At 40.0% G+C, this 19,344-nt stretch overlaps 1 protein-coding gene across 1 annotated transcript in view; it reads right to left on the reverse strand.

Annotated features, from left to right (window-relative positions):
- The window catches only part of LOC111155390 (sodium/potassium transporting ATPase interacting 3), a 618,988-nt gene that overhangs the window by 30,630 nt on the left and 569,014 nt on the right, over nucleotides 1-19,344 (reverse strand). The window contains exon 5 of the mRNA XM_022515541.1: nucleotides 1,388-1,448. Coding sequence (XP_022371249.1) covers nucleotides 1,388-1,448 — 61 coding nt within the window. The remainder of the gene's footprint in view (nucleotides 1-1,387; nucleotides 1,449-19,344) is intronic.

The raw sequence follows: 19,344 nt of genomic DNA on the forward strand, positions 1-19,344 counted from the left end.
GAATGAGAGCCTCCGAGTTCAGTGAGGAGAACAAGAAACAGGCACTTTTGGTAGTGATTCAAACTTACTTTATGAGGGATTCAGTTGGGATTTATCAGGCAGTGTATTTTTTTTTTTTGGAAGTGTTTATTCTAATAATTTCCTTTAGGTCTCATGTTTTTGGAGATACACCTGTCTCAGCTGTAGGTTGGAAACCTGCTGCTGATTTTCTGTGGGTTAACTCTGTCGGATTGGGGAGCTACTAATGGAACTCCTGAAAATATATGTTCTGACGTTAACCTCAGAGTGGGAAGTGCTGTCATTACAACAGCACTTCTGAAATGTCAAAAACTTTCTGGTTCATCTAGTATTTAAAAAAAAAAAATACCCCTAAGCCAGTGTAAAAGATAGAATGCAGTATGTTCACACATTTTCACTACCTGAGAATTTAATCTCAGGGTCCCATATTTCTTCCAGTTGGTTAAATAAATCCTCACTGTGGATTCCAGCTCATGTACTGTGACTACACCTATTTGGTAGGAAGCATTCATCAGACCCCTTTGGAGTTATGCTCTAGAAAGAGGTCACCATGGCTAGCAGGACACTCATCCTTGTTTTTTTTTTAAAGGTCAACTTTATAACCCAGACAGTAACTGCGATGATATAACTGAAACTTTGAGATAGGTGGGTGGGATTTGTTTATCTAATAATGACTTATTTTTTAAAAATAAAGTTTTCTTTGGTATCACATGGGCTCATAACAGTTGCACCGAAATGTGCCTTATACATCAGCGGGCTTTTGGCATATGTTGCTAAACCTCTGCCCTGGTAATGTCAGGTCCTCTCTGTCTTTTATTTCATTGGTAGTATTCTGCTGAAACACGAATACTTAGCTTTCTAGCATCCTATTAGTTCTTTTATACCATTTCTTAAAAAATTTTTTTTTTTACATCTCACCTTAAAGGTTTTCATTTCTAGTTTTGTGGAGCATTTTATATCTAGAATTCTTGCTATGATATACTGTATTGATGTTATTGCTATTAGTCAGATGTCAAAATTCTTCAGTAGCATACTTAAGATGGATCATGGATAAAATAATCCCCGATTTTCTGTTCCACGTTATATTTAGATCTTTGAAGAAAAGTTGCTAAGACATGATATGACAACAATCTGTTGACCTTCATGACTCTGGGCAGCCACACATACAGTGGGGACTGAGAGTTTCAAACCTTAGTGCCATCTTCTTTGTGAGCCGTTCTGTTTGCAAACATTTGATTGTGACTTTACTGGGCTTCATTCAGGCATTTTAAAATTCCAGCTATGAAAGCTTTCATAGCCCTCTAATGATTAGCTTTGGAAGCTATAGCTCACCCAAAATAAACCCACAAGTAGCTATAATAGTACTTACAGGTGTCCTCTTCTTCCATGAAAATACTGATCACATAACAGGCATACACAAAACCAACCAACTGCAAAAGAGAAAAAAAAAATACTTTAAGAATTGATGCCAAATATCCAGAACTGAAAAGCCTATATAATCCAATAAAATAAAGACAAAGAGTACATAGTAATGATGTCTGTGAATCTTAATAGGAAAAAAATCTTGTTTTTAAAAAATAGCTCTGATTTTATTTTATTTTTAAAAGATTTTATTTATTTGACAGAGAGAGAGAGAGAGATAACAAGCAGGCGGAGAGGCAGGAAGAGAAAAGGGGGAAGCAGGCTCCCCACTGAGCAGAGAGCCCGATGTGGGGCTCCATCCCAGGACTCTGAGATCATGACCGGAGCTGAAGGCAGAGGCTTATCCCACTGAGCCACCCAGGCGCCCCCAAAATAGCTGTGATTTTAAAGAGCTTTTCTATTACTGCTTAGCTGCAATAACTTTCTAAAACAGTATGCAGGAATGGGAAATATTTTCTAGATATTTGACTTAGCTTTTGACTTGGGATTTACAGTTCTCATACTTTTAAAATCACCTCAGATTATTCAGAACATATATTTTAAAGTTTGGACTATTTAGAGAACAATTTATAGTAGCACTCATTATTACTACAACTATTTTAATATCTAATAGCCATTTATTTGTTTATTTATTTAATATTTAATAGTCAATTTTATGGCTATAAAAGGAATCAAAATATGTTAATTGTAAATTAAATACCGATCATCTACTTAATTATTTGAAATGCTCTGAGACTATAAATCCTATTTAAATACTAAATTGTTTTGTTAATTATACCATAAGAAAATGCATTAACTTTGAGGTCATTAATCATACAATGACATTGAAGAGATCATTTGTACTTTGGCTACTAGTGGTTAAATAAATGCAGGTGCCTAGATTTTCATGTTGTTTTCTGTACTTATACTGAGAAGGCAATTCTTACTTTGTGGACCTGGAGACACTGTAGTTCCTGGAGGACAGAATTATGAATGCATCTCGTCGAGTCTAAAATTACTCTTGAGTACTTTGATAAAAAATACATACCTAATTAGTGGTCATACAGTCTGTGTTCTTACTTCTCTTTCTTGTTAAAGTCTATCCCCACCTCCCCCTTATAAAATAACATTCGGAAAGGAAATGTTTCCGATAGTCCTGGTGTCAAAGACTGAAGTTCTCAATACAGAGAACAATCTATCTAGGGTTTGTGACCAGCCTGCAGATGAAGAACCTGAATCTGGAATTCACCTCCAGACTGTCTACACGGGGCAGGCTCAGGTGCTAGTTCTTCTTCACTTGCTGAGGCGGATTTCATCTCACTCTTTCAGGAAAATGCAGAGGGACTGGTGAGCTAAGAAGCCTAGAACCGTAGGTGTTCGAACCGTGGAAGAGACGACCAAGGAGCATCTGTTGCTGGTTGATGGTCCCTTCACCAGCAAGACTCTTGGAATGTTGCTTCTTCAGCTTGTTCATCACCTCATAGAAATTGTGGTTGCGTTTGTTCATTTCTCCGTAGAAGATGTCCCTCAACTTAGAAATGTTTTGGAAGATGGTCACAGGCTATGACACTATCATAAAGAATAGGCAGCTCCTTTAGTGGTTCCTGGTTCAGACTGCAACAACTGCAGTTAGCTTTTTTTTTTTTTTTTTTAAGATTTTATTTATTTATTTGACAGACAGATATCACAGGTAGGCAGAGAAGCAGGCAGAGAGAGAGGAAGGGAAGCAGGCTCCCCGCTGAGCAGAGAGCCCAGTGCGGTACTCGATCCCAGGACCCTGAGATCAGGACCTGAGCTGAAGGGCAGAGGCTTAACCCACTGAGCCACCCAGGCGCCCCTACAGTTAGCTTTAAACACAGTCTGGGCTCTGATGAGCTCTTCCTCAGCCTGGCCACACTGCCCTCCTCTTTCTTCTCGGCATAATGCATCACCCCCAGGTGGTGCTGGGCACTGTCACCGTCCATGAGTTTCCAACCCACTTAGCAATTCTTTTCTTCATCTCGCTGAATGAAACTACATAGTTTTCCATGATTCTCAAAGCCTGGTCAGCTCATTTCTCTTCGTAGTCTTCCTAAAGGAGGTCATTATTCCCTGCAGTGGTTATGGGGTCCTCATGACTGTCCCACTTAACTGCTGTTGATCTCCTGCAGGCTTTCTGAAATTCCCTTTGAACTTTCATGCACCACTTTCACTGCACTCAGGATGTTCTTCAGGTCCTTATATAACTTGTGGTCTTCTGTTAATTACTGGTTTATTATAAAAAGGATATAATTCAGGAATAGCTAGGTGAAAGCAATGCATGGGGCAAGGTGTGGGGAAAAGTGCAGAGCTCCCATGCCCTCTTGAGTGCACCACAAATCCCTAAGTGTTCACCAACCTAAGCTTCCACAGATGTTCTTTTATAGAGATAAAAGAGAGCAAGTTCACCTGAATAATTTTTTAAGAAATATTTTTTTTTACTTAATTTTATTGTCTTATATTTCTTCCTTGTAGTTTTATGGCTATGAGTTATGCCAAAAATACCAGGTAAACTGTATTTTCTGGAAAGATTTATTGTCTGTGTACTGAAGAGAAGTGGCCAATATATTTACTTCTTTTCCAAATGAGTCTTTTGACCGATGAAAAGTAAGATCGGGGTCTTAATTATAGTTAAAGCTCACTATCTTTCCTCATTTGGTGAGGAAAACTTCATTTGGTGAAGTTTTTGTTACTGATGAAACGGGAGACACCCGGTTTTAAAAGAACAGATAAATGTATAGCAACAGAAAATTTGTCAAATTCAATTATTCACTAATGGAGCTTAATAATATCTTGATAGATGACAAGAAAGGAATTTTGGCTGGGTAACTGAAATATACAGTACCATTAGCTGGAAGCAGTAAGTTAAAGACATGCCATACTAAAAATATTAGCTCATTCTCTGGGCCTTCAAACAGAAATTGCCAGCCTTAATCTCAATGTTACAACAAATGAATTAATTAACATATATTCTTTTACTTTTGCTTTATTGATGGGCACACTAATAAAATATTTATTCCAAAAATTACTCTTGCTATCATGATTAACCAAACTGCTGCTTAATTAATAATGTTATTCTCATGAGAACCTGTCTAGACATCATGTTAATCACCAATTTGTTGACGGCTGACTGTTGTATAGTTCTTGGTTTCCCAGAATATGAGTTGAAATAGTCCCTGTGGCTTTCTGCTTATCTCCAAGAAATGGAATAACATGCATTCTTGCCAACAGCAAAGACACACAAAGTAAATAATACCAGGATAGTCCCGATTATGTCTACTTTTAATACAGTTTTGAAGGAGTCAGTAATTTTAAAGACACTTCTCTCCCACTAAAGCCATCCATCTCTATAGTTAGAACATTTAAATGATTTTCTCCTATGTACTGCAAATTCTGACTGCAGAGATTCCATCTTTTTTGACATAGTAAATGAATGCAAATGACATTAAGACTAGATTCCAACACCACTTCTTGTGTAAGAGATTGAGTCGTTTTTGCAAGTAGGATTTGTCTATGAGATTGATTTGTTTTGGCCTGCAGGCCTTACATAAGGATTGGCAGGATTTGGTTTCACACATGTAGAAATTAGGACGACAGCCACTGGCTGTGTGTCCTGCTAGTTGTGGATCTTCATTAAGAATGAATCAGAGAAATGAGTCGTCTCTAGAAGCATGACTGTCTTAAGGGATCACTTTCAGAAGCAGCAGATGGATGAAAAATCTCATCTAAGGAACTCAGAAGAGCTTGTACAGGCCCTGGCTTAGGGTGAACGAATTGGTGGATTTGAGGGAAGCTAAAAGGATCCTTGATCAAAAGTAACTTCCCAACTACCTTCCTAAATTTCTCAGCATTCACATCAACATTTAAGAATTAAAGTTTAAGAGATTCCTTAAGGAATGCCAGAAGTTTCTCTACATAGTACCAGGCTCTAAAATGTTCTTTGTTAGTCAATTTTTCCTCAAATCTAAAATAATTCTGTAAAGGTGTTGGCCAAAGCCATCCATAGGAGGATGGAGAAGCATTTCTGTCAAACACTTCATTCTGTGTAGAGCTTTTATCCTTATGAAAGTCATAAACTTGAACATTTGCGAGTAAACCCTTTGTTACAAATATGTAATTTATTTGGGTTAAAGTGTTAAGTTGCTTATAAAAGGAAGCATAAGTACTTAATATTAAGAACTGTGCAGCGTTTGGGATTTACTCAATAAGCTAGCAAGTTAGCCTGTTACTGTTTCATGGATGCTGGGTCAGAGACAAAGGACTTTATTACTCAGAGCTCAGCAGCCAGCATCAGCTTTATATCTCTGCGGCATTCCCCTTGGGCCATGATGGACCCCTGCACATATAATGGGGTCCGTTACAGGAGAGGAGCGTTGAGCTACTTTTACAGCAAAGGGAAGCAAGCCTCCTTGTTGGGGTAGGATGGGGGAGCAGTTACCTCATTCCTAAAGGTTGTTTGCTGAAAACACAATCGTGAGAAACTGATCAGGTAGGCTGATTATAAATGTGGGAGTTATCAATGTATCTGTAGATGGTACTTAAAGCTATATGACAATAAGGAAATGAGTGAAGTTAGAGAACGGGGTTAAAGGATGAAGTTCTGGAACATTTTGACATTTAGGGTTTGGGGAGAAATCAAGAAGCCGTAAAGAGACTGAAAAGGCTTGACCTTTCCAGTGACTTAAGAATTCAGTACAGTCACATAAGAAAGCAAGGGTGGGGTGACTGGGTGACTCAGTAAAGCATCCAATTCTTGATTTTGGCTCAGGTCATGATCTCATGGTCAGGAGATTGAGCCCTGCCTTGGGTGCCACACTGGATGTGAAGTCTTCTTAAGATTCTGTCTCTTTCCCTCTCCCTCTGCCCCCCCCCCCCAAAACCAAGGGCAATCAACCATGCCAAAGGTCTCTGGAAGGTTAAGGACAATGAACACTGAGACTTGACTGCTGGACTGAGTAGTGTGGAGTCGATGGATGACCTTGATGCGAATTGTTGAGGTGGAAAAATAGGGCAAAAATGTGACCAGAGTGGGTTCAAGAAAAAAATAGGATGTCAACAATTCTTTCAAGGAGTTTTGGAAAAGGAGAATAGAGAAAGGAACAATAGCTGGAAAAAGATGTGAGGTCAATGTAGTTTTTTTGTTTGTCTTAGTTTTAGTTTAGTGTTTTTAGTTTGTTTGTTCGGTTTTGTTTTTTGTTTGTTTTTAAAGAGGGACATTAATACAGCACTTTGTTTTCCAAGAGGAATACATTTTTCCTTAAATCGTGATTCACAATTTGGGGTAAGTAACGGAAAACAAAGATTATTTGTCTATCCAAGCACACATCACTTTTATCTGCTTCCAAGCCCTCTATAATCCTGCCTCAACTTGGCTTTCAAAGCTTATTCCCCACTATTCTCTGGCATGAGCTGTGCTCCAGCTCCCAGGCATATTCCATTCTTTGCTTGCTCACAACCTCCTAACCCAGTCTCACATCTCTGCTTTGCACAGACACTCTCATCCTTTAAGCCCTGTTGTAAATGTCACTTTCTTTGATCTCTCCCGTGAATACACCTCTAGTCTGAACCTTCTCAGTACTTTGTTCTTGTATCTCTAATGGCAGTTCCCAATATCACTTTGTGTCAGAGCTATGCATCCATTTGTTCTCTTCCCAGTAGGTTTTCGAAGGCAGGACTCCTCTGGGAGCTGATGCCAAGTCCACATCCCCAGAGTCCTGCCCTGGTTCCTTCAGGGAGAAGATCTACTCCTTCCACTTCTTTGGCACACCCTCAGGTTCTTTGATGGAGGCCCATTTTATCGATTTGCATGTTTGTCTCAACTGCCAGGCTCTTTCAATGTAAGAACTTTTTCTCAACTTGACTTTGCTTGACTAAGTTCTGAAACTTAATATTTTGCCTCGTACAAAGAAGGTACTTATTAAATGGTTTTGAACAAGGCAATGATGGGAAGCATGGATGTCAAAGCAAAGTGTGGGAAGGAAACCAGTGTGGCTAGAATGAAGGAGATGAATTTCAGAATTCCAGCACATTAGCAGCCCTGAAATTCCCACACCGGTTACCCTGTCACTCAGTTGATGTAAAACCAGCTCTGCCTGTGTGCATCAGCACCTGTTATCCTGATTTGATAGGTTCCATAGATTTTTCTGCTTTGCTGTGATAATGTCTGGGTCATGTAATAAACACAAGAACAAGCCAATGATTGTACCATCTTAGGAAGATGGATGGAACATAAACATGTAGAAAGAAATGGTATATTAAACTCTTTTCACTGATGAGTTAACTCTTGGTTGGGTTTATATGAAACCAAACAGTTCAAGTGTATTGAAAGTAGCTAATGTGTTCCCAAATGCACACTACTTCCTTCATTGAGGAAAGGAGAAATAATACGATGGAGTAAGAATTTTTCAGCCACCTGACTGAAGTGATACAATGGTTGTCATGATGGATGGTAATGCTTCAACTCTCACAGCAAGCTTGACTTCAGCGTGCCCTGGAGGTATGTCAGAGTCCAGAAACCCACACATGGTTGGTTCCTAGTCTAGTGTAGTAGAGAATCTTCTGACTTTCTCTTCTAGAAGGGGTAGGGGTTCAGCTTTGTGTCATGGCTCACCCTGAGTTTTGGACTGGACAGCAGGCATATCCTTCCTTCCTAGGGAGTGATCAAAGAAACCCTGGGACTGAAGAACAGGCAGCTGGTGGACAATCTCATCTCACAGTGTTGTGTGGACACATTTCTTTCTCTATGACTCCCGGGAGGGCCTTTTTGTGCAACTGTCACCCACGCCCATCTGCTTTCTCTTGCGTGCCCAGCAGATTATAAGTCTAGGATCTTGGGATCTTCAGGGGAAGAAGTCAGAGGAGGAACTGGTTTTTTATTTATGTGGATCACTCTGGGGAGACTGTGAATCCTAGTGAGTCCTAACTTATTTGTTTTTAGTCACACTGTCCCTACGTTTCCTTCAGGAATCCAGAATTAGAGTCATGTCTGTTTATGGAAGTGCCCTATGCCAACTGAAGCCTGAAATTATTTGAAGACATTTAGTTCAATCTCCTAAGAGTCCCACTGGCACGCTGGGCTCCAAATGAATCAATGAATATGGAAATAAGTTGTTTTCTCCATGATGACCATAAAAATGCACAACAGCAATAGCATCTCATTTATTCGGGCTTTGGGGATTTATTGCCCTTACGTGTATGGGAAGCACTTGTATAGACAGTCAAAATGGAAAACAAATGGGTTGCTGGCTTCTACCAAGGAAGATAAGCCTTTTAATGACATGCTTTTGTGATGCAGACCCTTTGCACAAGCCAGCTCAGCAATATCGTAGAGGACACAAATGTTACTTCGATTTGCAGAGCGTAGTTGTCAGACTGTGCATTTCTGGTGGCAAGTTGTTGAAGAATAAGAGCATTATTTAAACAACAAACAAACAACAAACAAATAAACCAATGTACCTTTTCAGGTAGATCATTTTACCTAGGACTTTTCCAAGTGTCCACTGTCAATTTCAGTAATTCTTCAATGATACCGTGTGAATAGTTGGGTAAGGTTATAGTACCCGAGTGTCACGAGGTAATTTGAAGAAAAATGTTTCTATTAAGGAAAACTTCATCTGGCTTTTAGCTGCTTTACAATCCTAAATGTAAACTCAGAATTTTTGAATATGTAAAGATTCTTCTAAGTCGAGTTTGGTGATAAAGAGTTGTTTTTGTGACAGGGTCAGAATGTGACGGGTGAAGTCTCAGGTGAGCCTACATGTCTTCCTGGCTCTGCGGAGTCCTAAATAAGCCAGGGTACATGGAGCTCTGCCTCTTCCTTTCACCTGACCTTTCAAATGGGAGTCAGGTTCAGGAAATTGGAGTAAAAGCTGGACTTGGGCAGGAGCCTTCCCCTCCTCCTGCATCTACTCAGACTGACCTCAGACTTGCCTGTTTGACCTTCTGTTCCCTTTTCTCATCTGAGCTACCGACTTCACTCTCTGACAACTCAAACCTCTTTCCTTAGGACTTGTTTTGAATCTTCTGTCTAGCTTACTAGAGCATATTGAGTCTTTTTATACCCCTTTCATGTTGGGGTACCTTCAGTGTCTTTGGAGAGACATTTCTACAAATGCACCCTCAGATTCAGCTTGCCACTGGACCACATAGTGCAACAGGGGGGTGTCTGCCTCCAAAGAGATATGTGTTGAGAACGGAGACTCCCAAAGCACTCACTGGAAGGCAGTAGATGGCAGAGCAATGGTGCTCAGTCAGGCACTGCCCAATAGGCATGCAGGTCTGTATGTCTAGCCACTGCTTATCTGCTTCTCAGTGAGGGTCTGGGCCAGCCAACAATGAAGCTATTGAGGGTACATTGACAGATGGCAATGTCTGGATCCCTATCTATTGTGGACACTGCTCCTGCCATCCAGCAGCCCATAGGTAACCTCAACAGACTGCTTAGCCCACTGTTGCAAATGGAGTTTCATGTGGATATACAGAGTTTATGGATCTTAGGGCAGTCCTTTTTCTGCTCATATGTGACTGTGGAATTGACGGGAGAAATTCTGCAAAATGGAAACCTGCTTCTCTATAATTAAACAGGGTTTTTGTTTGAGGGACATAGCTGACAACCCCACCTAGTGAAATGTAGCAAATCCACTTGGCTGAGTTAGCAGACAGAGGCAATTCCCACTAATTCTACCTCCTTGAGCATCATCAGAATGAGGCTGATGATGCTGTGGCCCAGATCTGAGATGGTCCCAGGAATTCTATGGGAGAAACTGGCCACAGCGCCGAGGAATATCAGCCTTTGTAACTAATTGATATTTGAGTAAGGGCTGCGGCAGTTCACTGACCCTCCACTTGGGGTCAAGTGTTGGGGAGAGTATCCCATGTCATAGACTACGTGACCTCCACTAATTGTCTCTCTCTCTCTTTTTGTTTAAAAAAAGATTTTATTTATATATTTGACAGAAAGAGACACAGCGAGAGAGGGAACACAAGCGTGGGGAGTGGGAGAGGGAGAAGCAGGTTTCCCGCCCAGCAGGGAGCCTAATGTGGGGCTCGATCCCAGGACCTCGGGATCATGACCTGAGCCAAAGGTAGCCGCTTAACAACTGAGCCACCCAGGTGCCCCTGATGGTCTATTTTAAATGAATGCTGAGGTCTACCACTTTGCCTGTGTGGTGTTCCTGGACCCTCCTTGGTTCTCTGCCTCTGTATCTCTTCTCTCCTGACTGCTGGAACAACTTCACCTTGGTCCTGGGACTAATGATGCTCTTAACAGCAGGGATTCAAGGAGTTCCATCTAAAACTTGGGGGAATCAATGAGGCCACTCTTGCTGGTAGCCTTGCTCTGATGCATCCAGGTCTTAGGATGGGTTCCAGCCTTGTTCCTGGGAGCCAGTGCTTACCTTACCTTATGGTTATGGTGTTAAGAGTGCAGCTTCTGGTTGGAGAGATCTCAGTTCAATTTTGGCTTTGATCTTTCTACCTGAGTGATCTTGGGCAAAGTATTTAAATTCCCTGAGCCTAGTTTCCTCATGTGTAAAGTGGGGCTAATGATCATATTACTTCATTGATTATCACGTGTGAGAATTACTAAGATAATGGATATCCACTGCTTAGTGCAAGGCTTAGCTGGACACTCTTCTGGGCACTATATGTTCATTAATTCATTAAATTGTTACATCTCTATGAACTAAGTTCTTTATTAACCCCATTCTATAGATGAGGAAATTGAGGCATAGTGGTTAATTAACTTGTCTCCAAATCACTTAGGTGGGAAGTGACAGTCTGGCTCTTTAGCCCATGATGTTGACCTCTCTCCTGTAGTTCTTCTACAGCTCAAAGCTGCATTTATTTAGCGAAACAGTTACAAACTCTTTTATAAGCATAGTTTCCAAGAAGAAAATATTGTTTTTCATAGTAATTCTTACATAGAATTAAGCACTATCCACCTATCTACTTAACACATTATTCACTCTACACTATGTACTTTTTAAATGATGATTTCAACTTTCAAAAGCATATGTCAAAAATCAATGGAGGGGCACCTGGGTGGCTCAGTGGGTTAAAGCCTCTGCCTTCGGCTCAGGTCATGATCCCAGGGTCCTGGGATCGAGCCCCGTATCGGGCTCTCTGCTTGGCAGGGAGCCTGCTTCCTCCTCTCTCTCTGCTTGCCTCTCTGCCTACTTGTGATTTCTCTCCGTCAAATAAATACATAAAATCTTTTAAAAAAAAAATCAATGGAAAGGAGGAGTTTTTCAATAATGACAACCATTTTCTTATTGCTCAAACTGAGAGTTCCTTTTCTAATATGGCTTTGGAATGATCCCAGAACTATATGTTGGTGATATTTTCTTTCAAATACTAGTGCCTATATATGTGTCCAGGCAAATTCATTATTATTGTATTTTAGTTGATTACTAAATGCTCTGTTGAAATTCAGATGCATCATGTATTTGAGGCCAGGCACAGCCTAGAAATCATGACCAAAAAGAAAGGAAGGTTAATTCATGCTGACTTATTCTTAGAGCATCTATGTTGACCTCCAAGGGTTCTATCATCTTTATTATTTCCAGTAACTAAATAATATTTTTAGTAATATATTCTATTTTAAGGTGGTGGAGGGATGGTATTAAGTTTTCTGCTCCTTAATTTGTGGCATTCGTATTTTGTTAAAGTGGAACAGTAAGTCAAAGAAGAAAAACATAAAGAAACACCTGGTAACAATCTTGGTTCTCCTCTATCATTAATGAAAACCAGTCGTGTGATTTCTGGAAGATAGGGAGAGCTCTGGGTTATACAAGCCACACCCAAGGTATTACAACCTCAGTATCTCAAATAGAGCCATGACCTACCAGTTCGGGGCAGTGCAAACTGGTTCTGGGTTCTCATGGGAGCAGTTGCGTTTCCCTAATGCTGGAGCTTGCTCTCAGTAACCTTCATTGTTCCAAGTTGGTCCTTTCAGGTTAGACATCTCAGGTGTAATTGCCAACCTCCACTGAAAAATGGTCCCACCTAACCAAATTCCAGAAAGGGACTCCAGAAGGAATTTGGGGGTTGGAGTGTTACTCAGAAAAGATATTTGGGCTGGATAAGGAGGGTAAGACTGAAAGAAGGTAGTTTAAAAACAATTTTTTCAATCTTTGTTTTTGTTTGTTTTAAAATATTTTACTTTAGGAGCCAGTGAGATTTCCAGATGCTTAAAGATCTAATTTACACTTTAATTAAAAAATCTCTGTAGACATACTTTACTCATAAATATCCTTAAAAAATAGAATATACTATTTATGTAGTTGTGAGTGAAGTGAAATGGCACTTCTGCTTCTATTTCAGGCATTTAAGGATGAGAATAGTTGGCATTATGTTGGACTACTGATTCCTGTTTTAGTTCTGCTTCATCAGTCATCAGACTGAAACTGTTCTGCTGTATGAACAACCCATGCATTGAACCCATACATGGTTCAATGGTAGTTCGAGCTGGGTCTCCCTACTCTGCCCTGAAAGGTAGCAAGTGTGTGGGAGGAAGCTCTGGTGCCATATACACTCAGTGGGAGGGAATGGTGTTCAATAAGCTTTGAAAATATGGCATCTTGGGGCGCCTGGGTGGCTCAGTAGGTTAAGCCTCTGCCTTCGGCTCATGATCCCAGGGTCCTGGGATCAAGCCCCCCATCGGGCCCCACATCGGGCTCTCTGCTCAGCAGGGAGTCTGCTCCCCCTACCCCCCACCCCCCACCTGCCTGCTTCTCTGCCTACTTATGATATCTCTCTGTCAAATAAACAAGTAAAACTTAAAAAAATACATGGCATCTTAAGATGGCATTCAAGGTCCCCCAAGGCTATCTCCTTCAGAATCATTACAGAAAGTGTATGTTCCCTACTAAGTTTAAATAGCTCTCTACTTTTCTACATGGTGTGAGGTGAGCTGAAAGAATGATCTCATTCATTACAGAGAATTCTAGAGAATATCTAGATGGCATATATTATACTGTTATTTTTATAGTAATAATCTAATACTTCAAGACAGATTATATCCACTTACATACCATGCATATTTACATCTCATTAGAAGAAGAGACCAATGGAACAATTTGTAGCCACATTTTGAGTGTTTACCAGGGCTAGTACTTAGTGCTAATTTCTTGGTAACTTAATTTGCACAACATATTCGTGAGGTGAGTATTATTATCTCTCCTCTGTGAATGAGGAGCCCAAGGATCTGAATAACTTGCTTCTGGTTACATAGCTAGCTACTAGTAGAGTCAGGAATCAACCACAGATCTTCAGTCTGCAAATGTCTATGCTTTTGACACGGTTCAAACTGGGCAAGATCTGCACTCACGGGGCAAGATCTGAAATGAAGATGCTCGTTTTATTAGAGGTTCCCGACTGACTGAGCAAGTCATTCATACTGTGCTCCTCCAGCCATAGGCCCCCCCTTCCTTCTTGTTCAGTGACAGACCACACTAAGCCCCAACCCAGTATCACTTTTGCTTCTCATTTTCTTGCCCATGCTCTTGGGTCACAAAGTAAAGTAGAACTATAATGCTCTGGTCCTACAAATAAATTACATTGAACTGCTTCAGCTGCAGCTTTGGCTTTCATCTCCATTCTCAAGTTACCCTTGGCTTCAGCCTTAGCTTTGGCTTCATTTACTTGGCAAATTCTGTCTTCATCTCTAGCACACGATCTTTAGGGATTCTTCTAGACGGCATCAAATCCTGACAGCCACTAGACTCCTTTAAACCCATTTTGGCAAATAGGTTTATCTTACTCATTCACGGGTTCCCATCTCTTCAGATGAGGAGAGTACATTAATAGATTGTTCCATAAGCTTTTCTTACAATAAAAATCTTTGGTTTTATGAAAGTTCCGCATTTAACTCAACACATTCCTTAATATTGCCTATTACTTTGTTGAGAGTAACACAGTTAAAGTAAACCGAATAATCTATCCAAAGACACAACTCATTGTATTTTCTTCCTACATTTTTCCATTATGCCTTTTTGATGTGTCTGAGGGTAAGGAATCTTTCCTCTTTATGATAACCAACCCCCTTCACTAATGCTGTTTTCTTATCTTGATTTTCAAAGATCTTTTTTTTTTTAATTTTATTTTTTATAAACATATAATATATTTTTATCCCCAGGGGTACAGGTCTGTGAATCGCTAGGTTTACACACTTCACAGCACTCACCATAGCACATACCCTCCCCAATGTCCATAATCCCATCCCCCTCTCCCAACCCCCCTCCCCCCATTAACCCTCAGTTTGTTTTGTGAGATTAAGAGTCACTTATGGTTTGTCTCCCTCCCAATCCCATCTTGTTTCATTTACTCTTCTCCTACCCCCTTAACCCCCCATGTTGCATCTCCTCTCCCTCATGTCAGGGAGATCATAGGATAGTTGTCTTTCTCCGATTGACTGATTTCGCTAAGCATGATACCCTCTAGTTCCATCCACGTCGTCGCAAATGGCAAGATTTCATTTCTTTTGATGGCTGCATAGTATTCCATTGTGTATATATACCACATTTTCTTTATCCATTCGTCTGTTGATGGACATCTAGGTTCTTTCCATAGTTTGGCTATTGTAGACATTGCTGCTATAAACATTCAGGTGCACGTGCCCCTTCAGATCACTACGTTTGTATCTTTAGGGTAAATACCCAGCAGTGCAATTGCTGGGTCATAGGGTAGTTCTATTTTCAACATTTTGAGGAACCTCCATGCTGTTTTCCAGAGTGGTTGCACCAGCTTGCATTCCCACCAACAGTGTAGGAGGGTTCCCCTTTCTCCGCATCCTCGCCAGCATCTGTCATTTCCTGACTTGTTAATTTTAGCCATTCTGACTGGTGTGAGGTGGGATCTCATTGTGGTTTTGATTTGTATTTCCCTGATGCCGAGTGATGTGGAGCACTTTTTCACGTGTCTGTTGGCCATCTGGATGTCTTCTTTGCAGAAATGTCTGTTCATGTCCTCTGCCCATTTCTTGATTGGATTATTTGTTCTTTGGGTGTTGAGTTTGCTAAGTTCTTTATAGATTTTGGACACTAGCCCTTTATCTGATATGTCATTTGCAAATATCTTCTCCCATTCTGTCAGTTGTCTTTTGGTTTTGTTAACTGTTTCCTTTGCTGTGCAAAAGCTTTTGATCTTGATAAAATCCCAATAGTTCATTTTTGCCCTTGCTTCCCTTGCCTTTGGCGATGTTCCTAGGAAATGTTGCTGCGGCTGAGGTCGAAGAGGTTGCTGCCTGTGTTCTCCTCAAGGATTTTGATGGATTCCTTTCTCACATTGAGATCCTTCATCCATTTTGAGTCTATTTTCGTGTGTGGTGTAAGGAAATGATCCAATTTCATTTTTCTGCATGTGGCTGTCCAATTTTCCCAACACCATTTGTTGAAGAGGCTGTCTTTTTTCCATTGGATATTCTTTCCTGCTTTGTCGAAGATTAGTTGACCATAGAGTTGAGGGTCTATTTCTGGGCTCTCTATTCTGTTCCATTGATCTATGTGTCTGTTTTTGTGCCAGTACCATGCTGTCTTGATGATGACAGCTTTGTAATAGAGCTTGAAGTCTGGAATTGTGATGCCACCAACTTTGGCTTTCTTCTTCAATATTGCTTTGGCTATTCGAGGTCTTTTCTGGTTCCATATAAATTTCAGGATTATTTGTTCCATTTCTTTGAAAAAAATGGATGGTACTTTGATAGGAATTGCATTAAATGTGTAGATTGCTTTAGGTAGCATAGACATTTTCACAATATTTATTCTTCCAATCCAGGAGCATGGAACATTTTTCCATTTCTTTGTGTCTTCCTCAATTTCTTTCATGAGTACTTTATAGTTTTCTGTGTATAGATTCTTAGTCTCTTTGGTTAGGTTTATTCCTAGGTAACTTATAGTTTTGGGTGCAATTGTAAATGGGATGGACTCCTTAATTTCTCTTTCTTCTGTCTTGTTGTTGGTGTAGAGAAATGCAACTGATTTCTGTGCATTGATTTTATATCCTGACACTTTACTGAATTCCTGTACAAGTTCTAGCAGTTTTGGAGTGGAGTCTTTTGGGTTTTCCACATATAGTATCATATCATCTGCAAAGAGTGATAGTTTGACTTCTTCTTTGCCGATTTGGATGCCTTTAATTTCCTTTTGTTGTCTGATTGCTGAGGCTAGGACTTCTAGTACTATGTTGAATAGCAGTGGTGATAACGGACATCCCTGCCGTGTTCCTGACCTTAGCGGAAAAGCTTTCAGTTTTTCTCCATTGAGAATGATATTTGCGGTGGGTTTTTCATAGATGGCTTTGATAATATTGAGGTATGTGCCCTCTATCCCTACACTTTGAAGAGTTTTGATCAGGAAGGGATGCTGTACTTTGTCAAATGCTTTTTCAGCATCTATGGAGAGTATCATATGGTTCTTGTTCTTTCTTTTATTAATGTGTTGTATCACATTGATTGATTTGCGGATGTTGAACCAACCTTGCAGCCCTGGAATAAATCCCACTTGGTCGTGGTGAATAATCCTTTTAATGTACTGTTGAATCCTATTGGCTAGTATTTTGGCGAGAATTTTTGCATCTGTGTTCATCAAGGATATTATTGGTCTGTAGTTCTCGTTTTTGATGGGATCCTTGTCTGGTTTTGGGATCAAGGTGATGCTGGCCTCATAAAATGAGTTTGGAAGTTTTCCTTCCATTTCTATTTTTTGGAACAGTTTCAGGAGAATAGGAATTAGTTCTTCTTTAAATGTTTGGTAGAATTCCCCCGGGAAGCCGTCTGGCCCTGGGCTTTTGTTTGTTTGGAGATTTTTGATGACTGTTTCAATCTCCTTACTGGTTATGGGTCTGTTCAGGCTTTCTATTTCTTCCTGGTTCAGTTGTGGTAGTTTATATGTCTCTAGGAATGCATCCATTTCTTCCAGATTGTCAAATTTGTTGGCGTAGAGTTGCTCATAGTATGTTCTTACAATTGTCTGTATTTCTTTGGTGTTCGTTGTGATCTCTCCTCTTTCATTCATGATTTTATTTATTTGGGTCCTTTCTCTTTTCTTTTTGAGAAGTCTGGCCAGGGGTTTATCGATCTTATTAATTCTTTCAAAGAACCAGCTCCTAGTTTCGTTGATTTGTTCTATTGTTTTTTTGGTTTCTATTTCATTGATTTCTGCTCTGATCTTTATGATTTCTCTTCTCCTGCTGGGTTTAGGCTTTCTTTCTTGTTCTTTCTCTAGCTCTTTTAGGTGTAGGGTTAGGTTGTGTACCTGAGACCTTTCTTGTTTCCTGAGAAAGGCTTGTACCGCTATATATTTTCCTCTCAGGACTGCCTTTGTTGTGTCCCACAGATTTTGAACTGTTGTGTTTTCATTATCATTTGTTTCCATGAATTTTTTCAACTCTTCTTTAATTTCCTGGTTGACCCATTCATTCTTTAGAAGGATGCTGTTTAGTCTCCATGTATTTGGGTTCTTTCCAACTTTCCTCTTGTGATTGAGTTCTAGCTTCAGAGCATTGTGGTCTGAAAATATGCAGGGAATGATTCCAATCTTTTGATAATGGTTGAGACCTGATTTAGGACCGAGAATGTGATCTATTCTGGAGAATGTTCCATGTGCACCAGAGAAGAATGTGTATTCTGTTGCTTTGGGATGAAATGTTCTGAATATATCTGTGATGTCCATCTGGTCCAGTGTGTCATTTAAGGCCTTTATTTCCTTGTTGATCTTTAGCTTGGATGATCTGTCCATTTCAGTGAGGGGAGTGTTAAAGTCCCCTACTATTATTGTATTATTGTTGATGTGTTTCTTTGATTTTGTTATTAATTGGTTTATATAGTTGGCTGCTCCCATGTTAGGGGCATAGATATTTAAAATTGTTAGATCTTCTTGTTGGACAGTTCCTTTGAGTATGATATAGTGTCCTTCCTCATCTCTTATTATAGTCTTTGGCTTAAAATCTAATTGATCTGATATAAGGATTGCCACTCCTGCTTTTTTCTGATGTCCATTAGCATGGTAAATTCTTTTCCATCCCCTCACTTTAAATCTGGAGGTGTCTTCGGGTTTAAGATGAGTTTCTTGTAGGCAACATATAGATGGGTTTTGTTTTTTTATCCATTCTGATACCCTGTGTCTTTTGATTGGGGCATTTAGCCCATTAACATTCAGGGTAAGTATTGAGAGATATGAATTTAGTGCCATTGTATTGCCTGTAAGGTGACTGTTATTGTATATTGTCTCTGTTTCTTTCTGATCTACTACTTTTAGGGCCTCTCTTTGCTTAGAGGACCCCTTTCAATATTTCCTGTAGAGCTGGTTTGGTATTTGCAAATTCTTTCAGTTTTTGTTTGTCCTGGAAGCTTTTAATCTCTCCTTCTATTTTCAATGATAGCCTAGCTGGATATAGTATTCTTGGCTGCATGTTTTTCTCGTTTAGTACTCTGAATATATCATGCCAGCTCTTTCTGGCCTGCCAGGTCTCTGTGGATAAGTCTGCTGCCAATCTAATATTTTTACCATTGTATGTTACAGACTTCTTTTCCCGGGCTGCTTTCAGGATCTTCTCTTTGTCACTAAGACTTGTAAATTTTACTATTAGGTGACGGGGTGTGGACCTATTCTTATTGATTTTGAGGAGGGTTCTCTGAACTTCCTGGATTTTGATGCTTGTTCCCTTTGCCATATTGGGGAAATTCTCTCCAATAATTCTCTCCAATATACCTTCTGCTCCCCTCTCTGTTTCCTCTTCTTCTGGAATCCCAATTATTCCAATGTTGTTTCATCTTATGGTGTCACTTATCTCTCGAATTCTCCCCTCGTGGTCCAGTAGCTGTTTGTCCCTCTTTTGCTCAGCTTCTTTATTCTCTGTCATTTGGTCTTCTATATCGCTAATTCTTTCTTCTGCCTCATTTATCCTAGCAGT

The sequence above is a fragment of the Enhydra lutris genome, unplaced genomic scaffold (assembly GCF_002288905.1).
Source record: "Enhydra lutris kenyoni isolate GAN:26980312 unplaced genomic scaffold, ASM228890v2 scaffoldscaffold41, whole genome shotgun sequence".
Taxonomy (NCBI): Eukaryota; Metazoa; Chordata; class Mammalia; order Carnivora; family Mustelidae; genus Enhydra; species Enhydra lutris.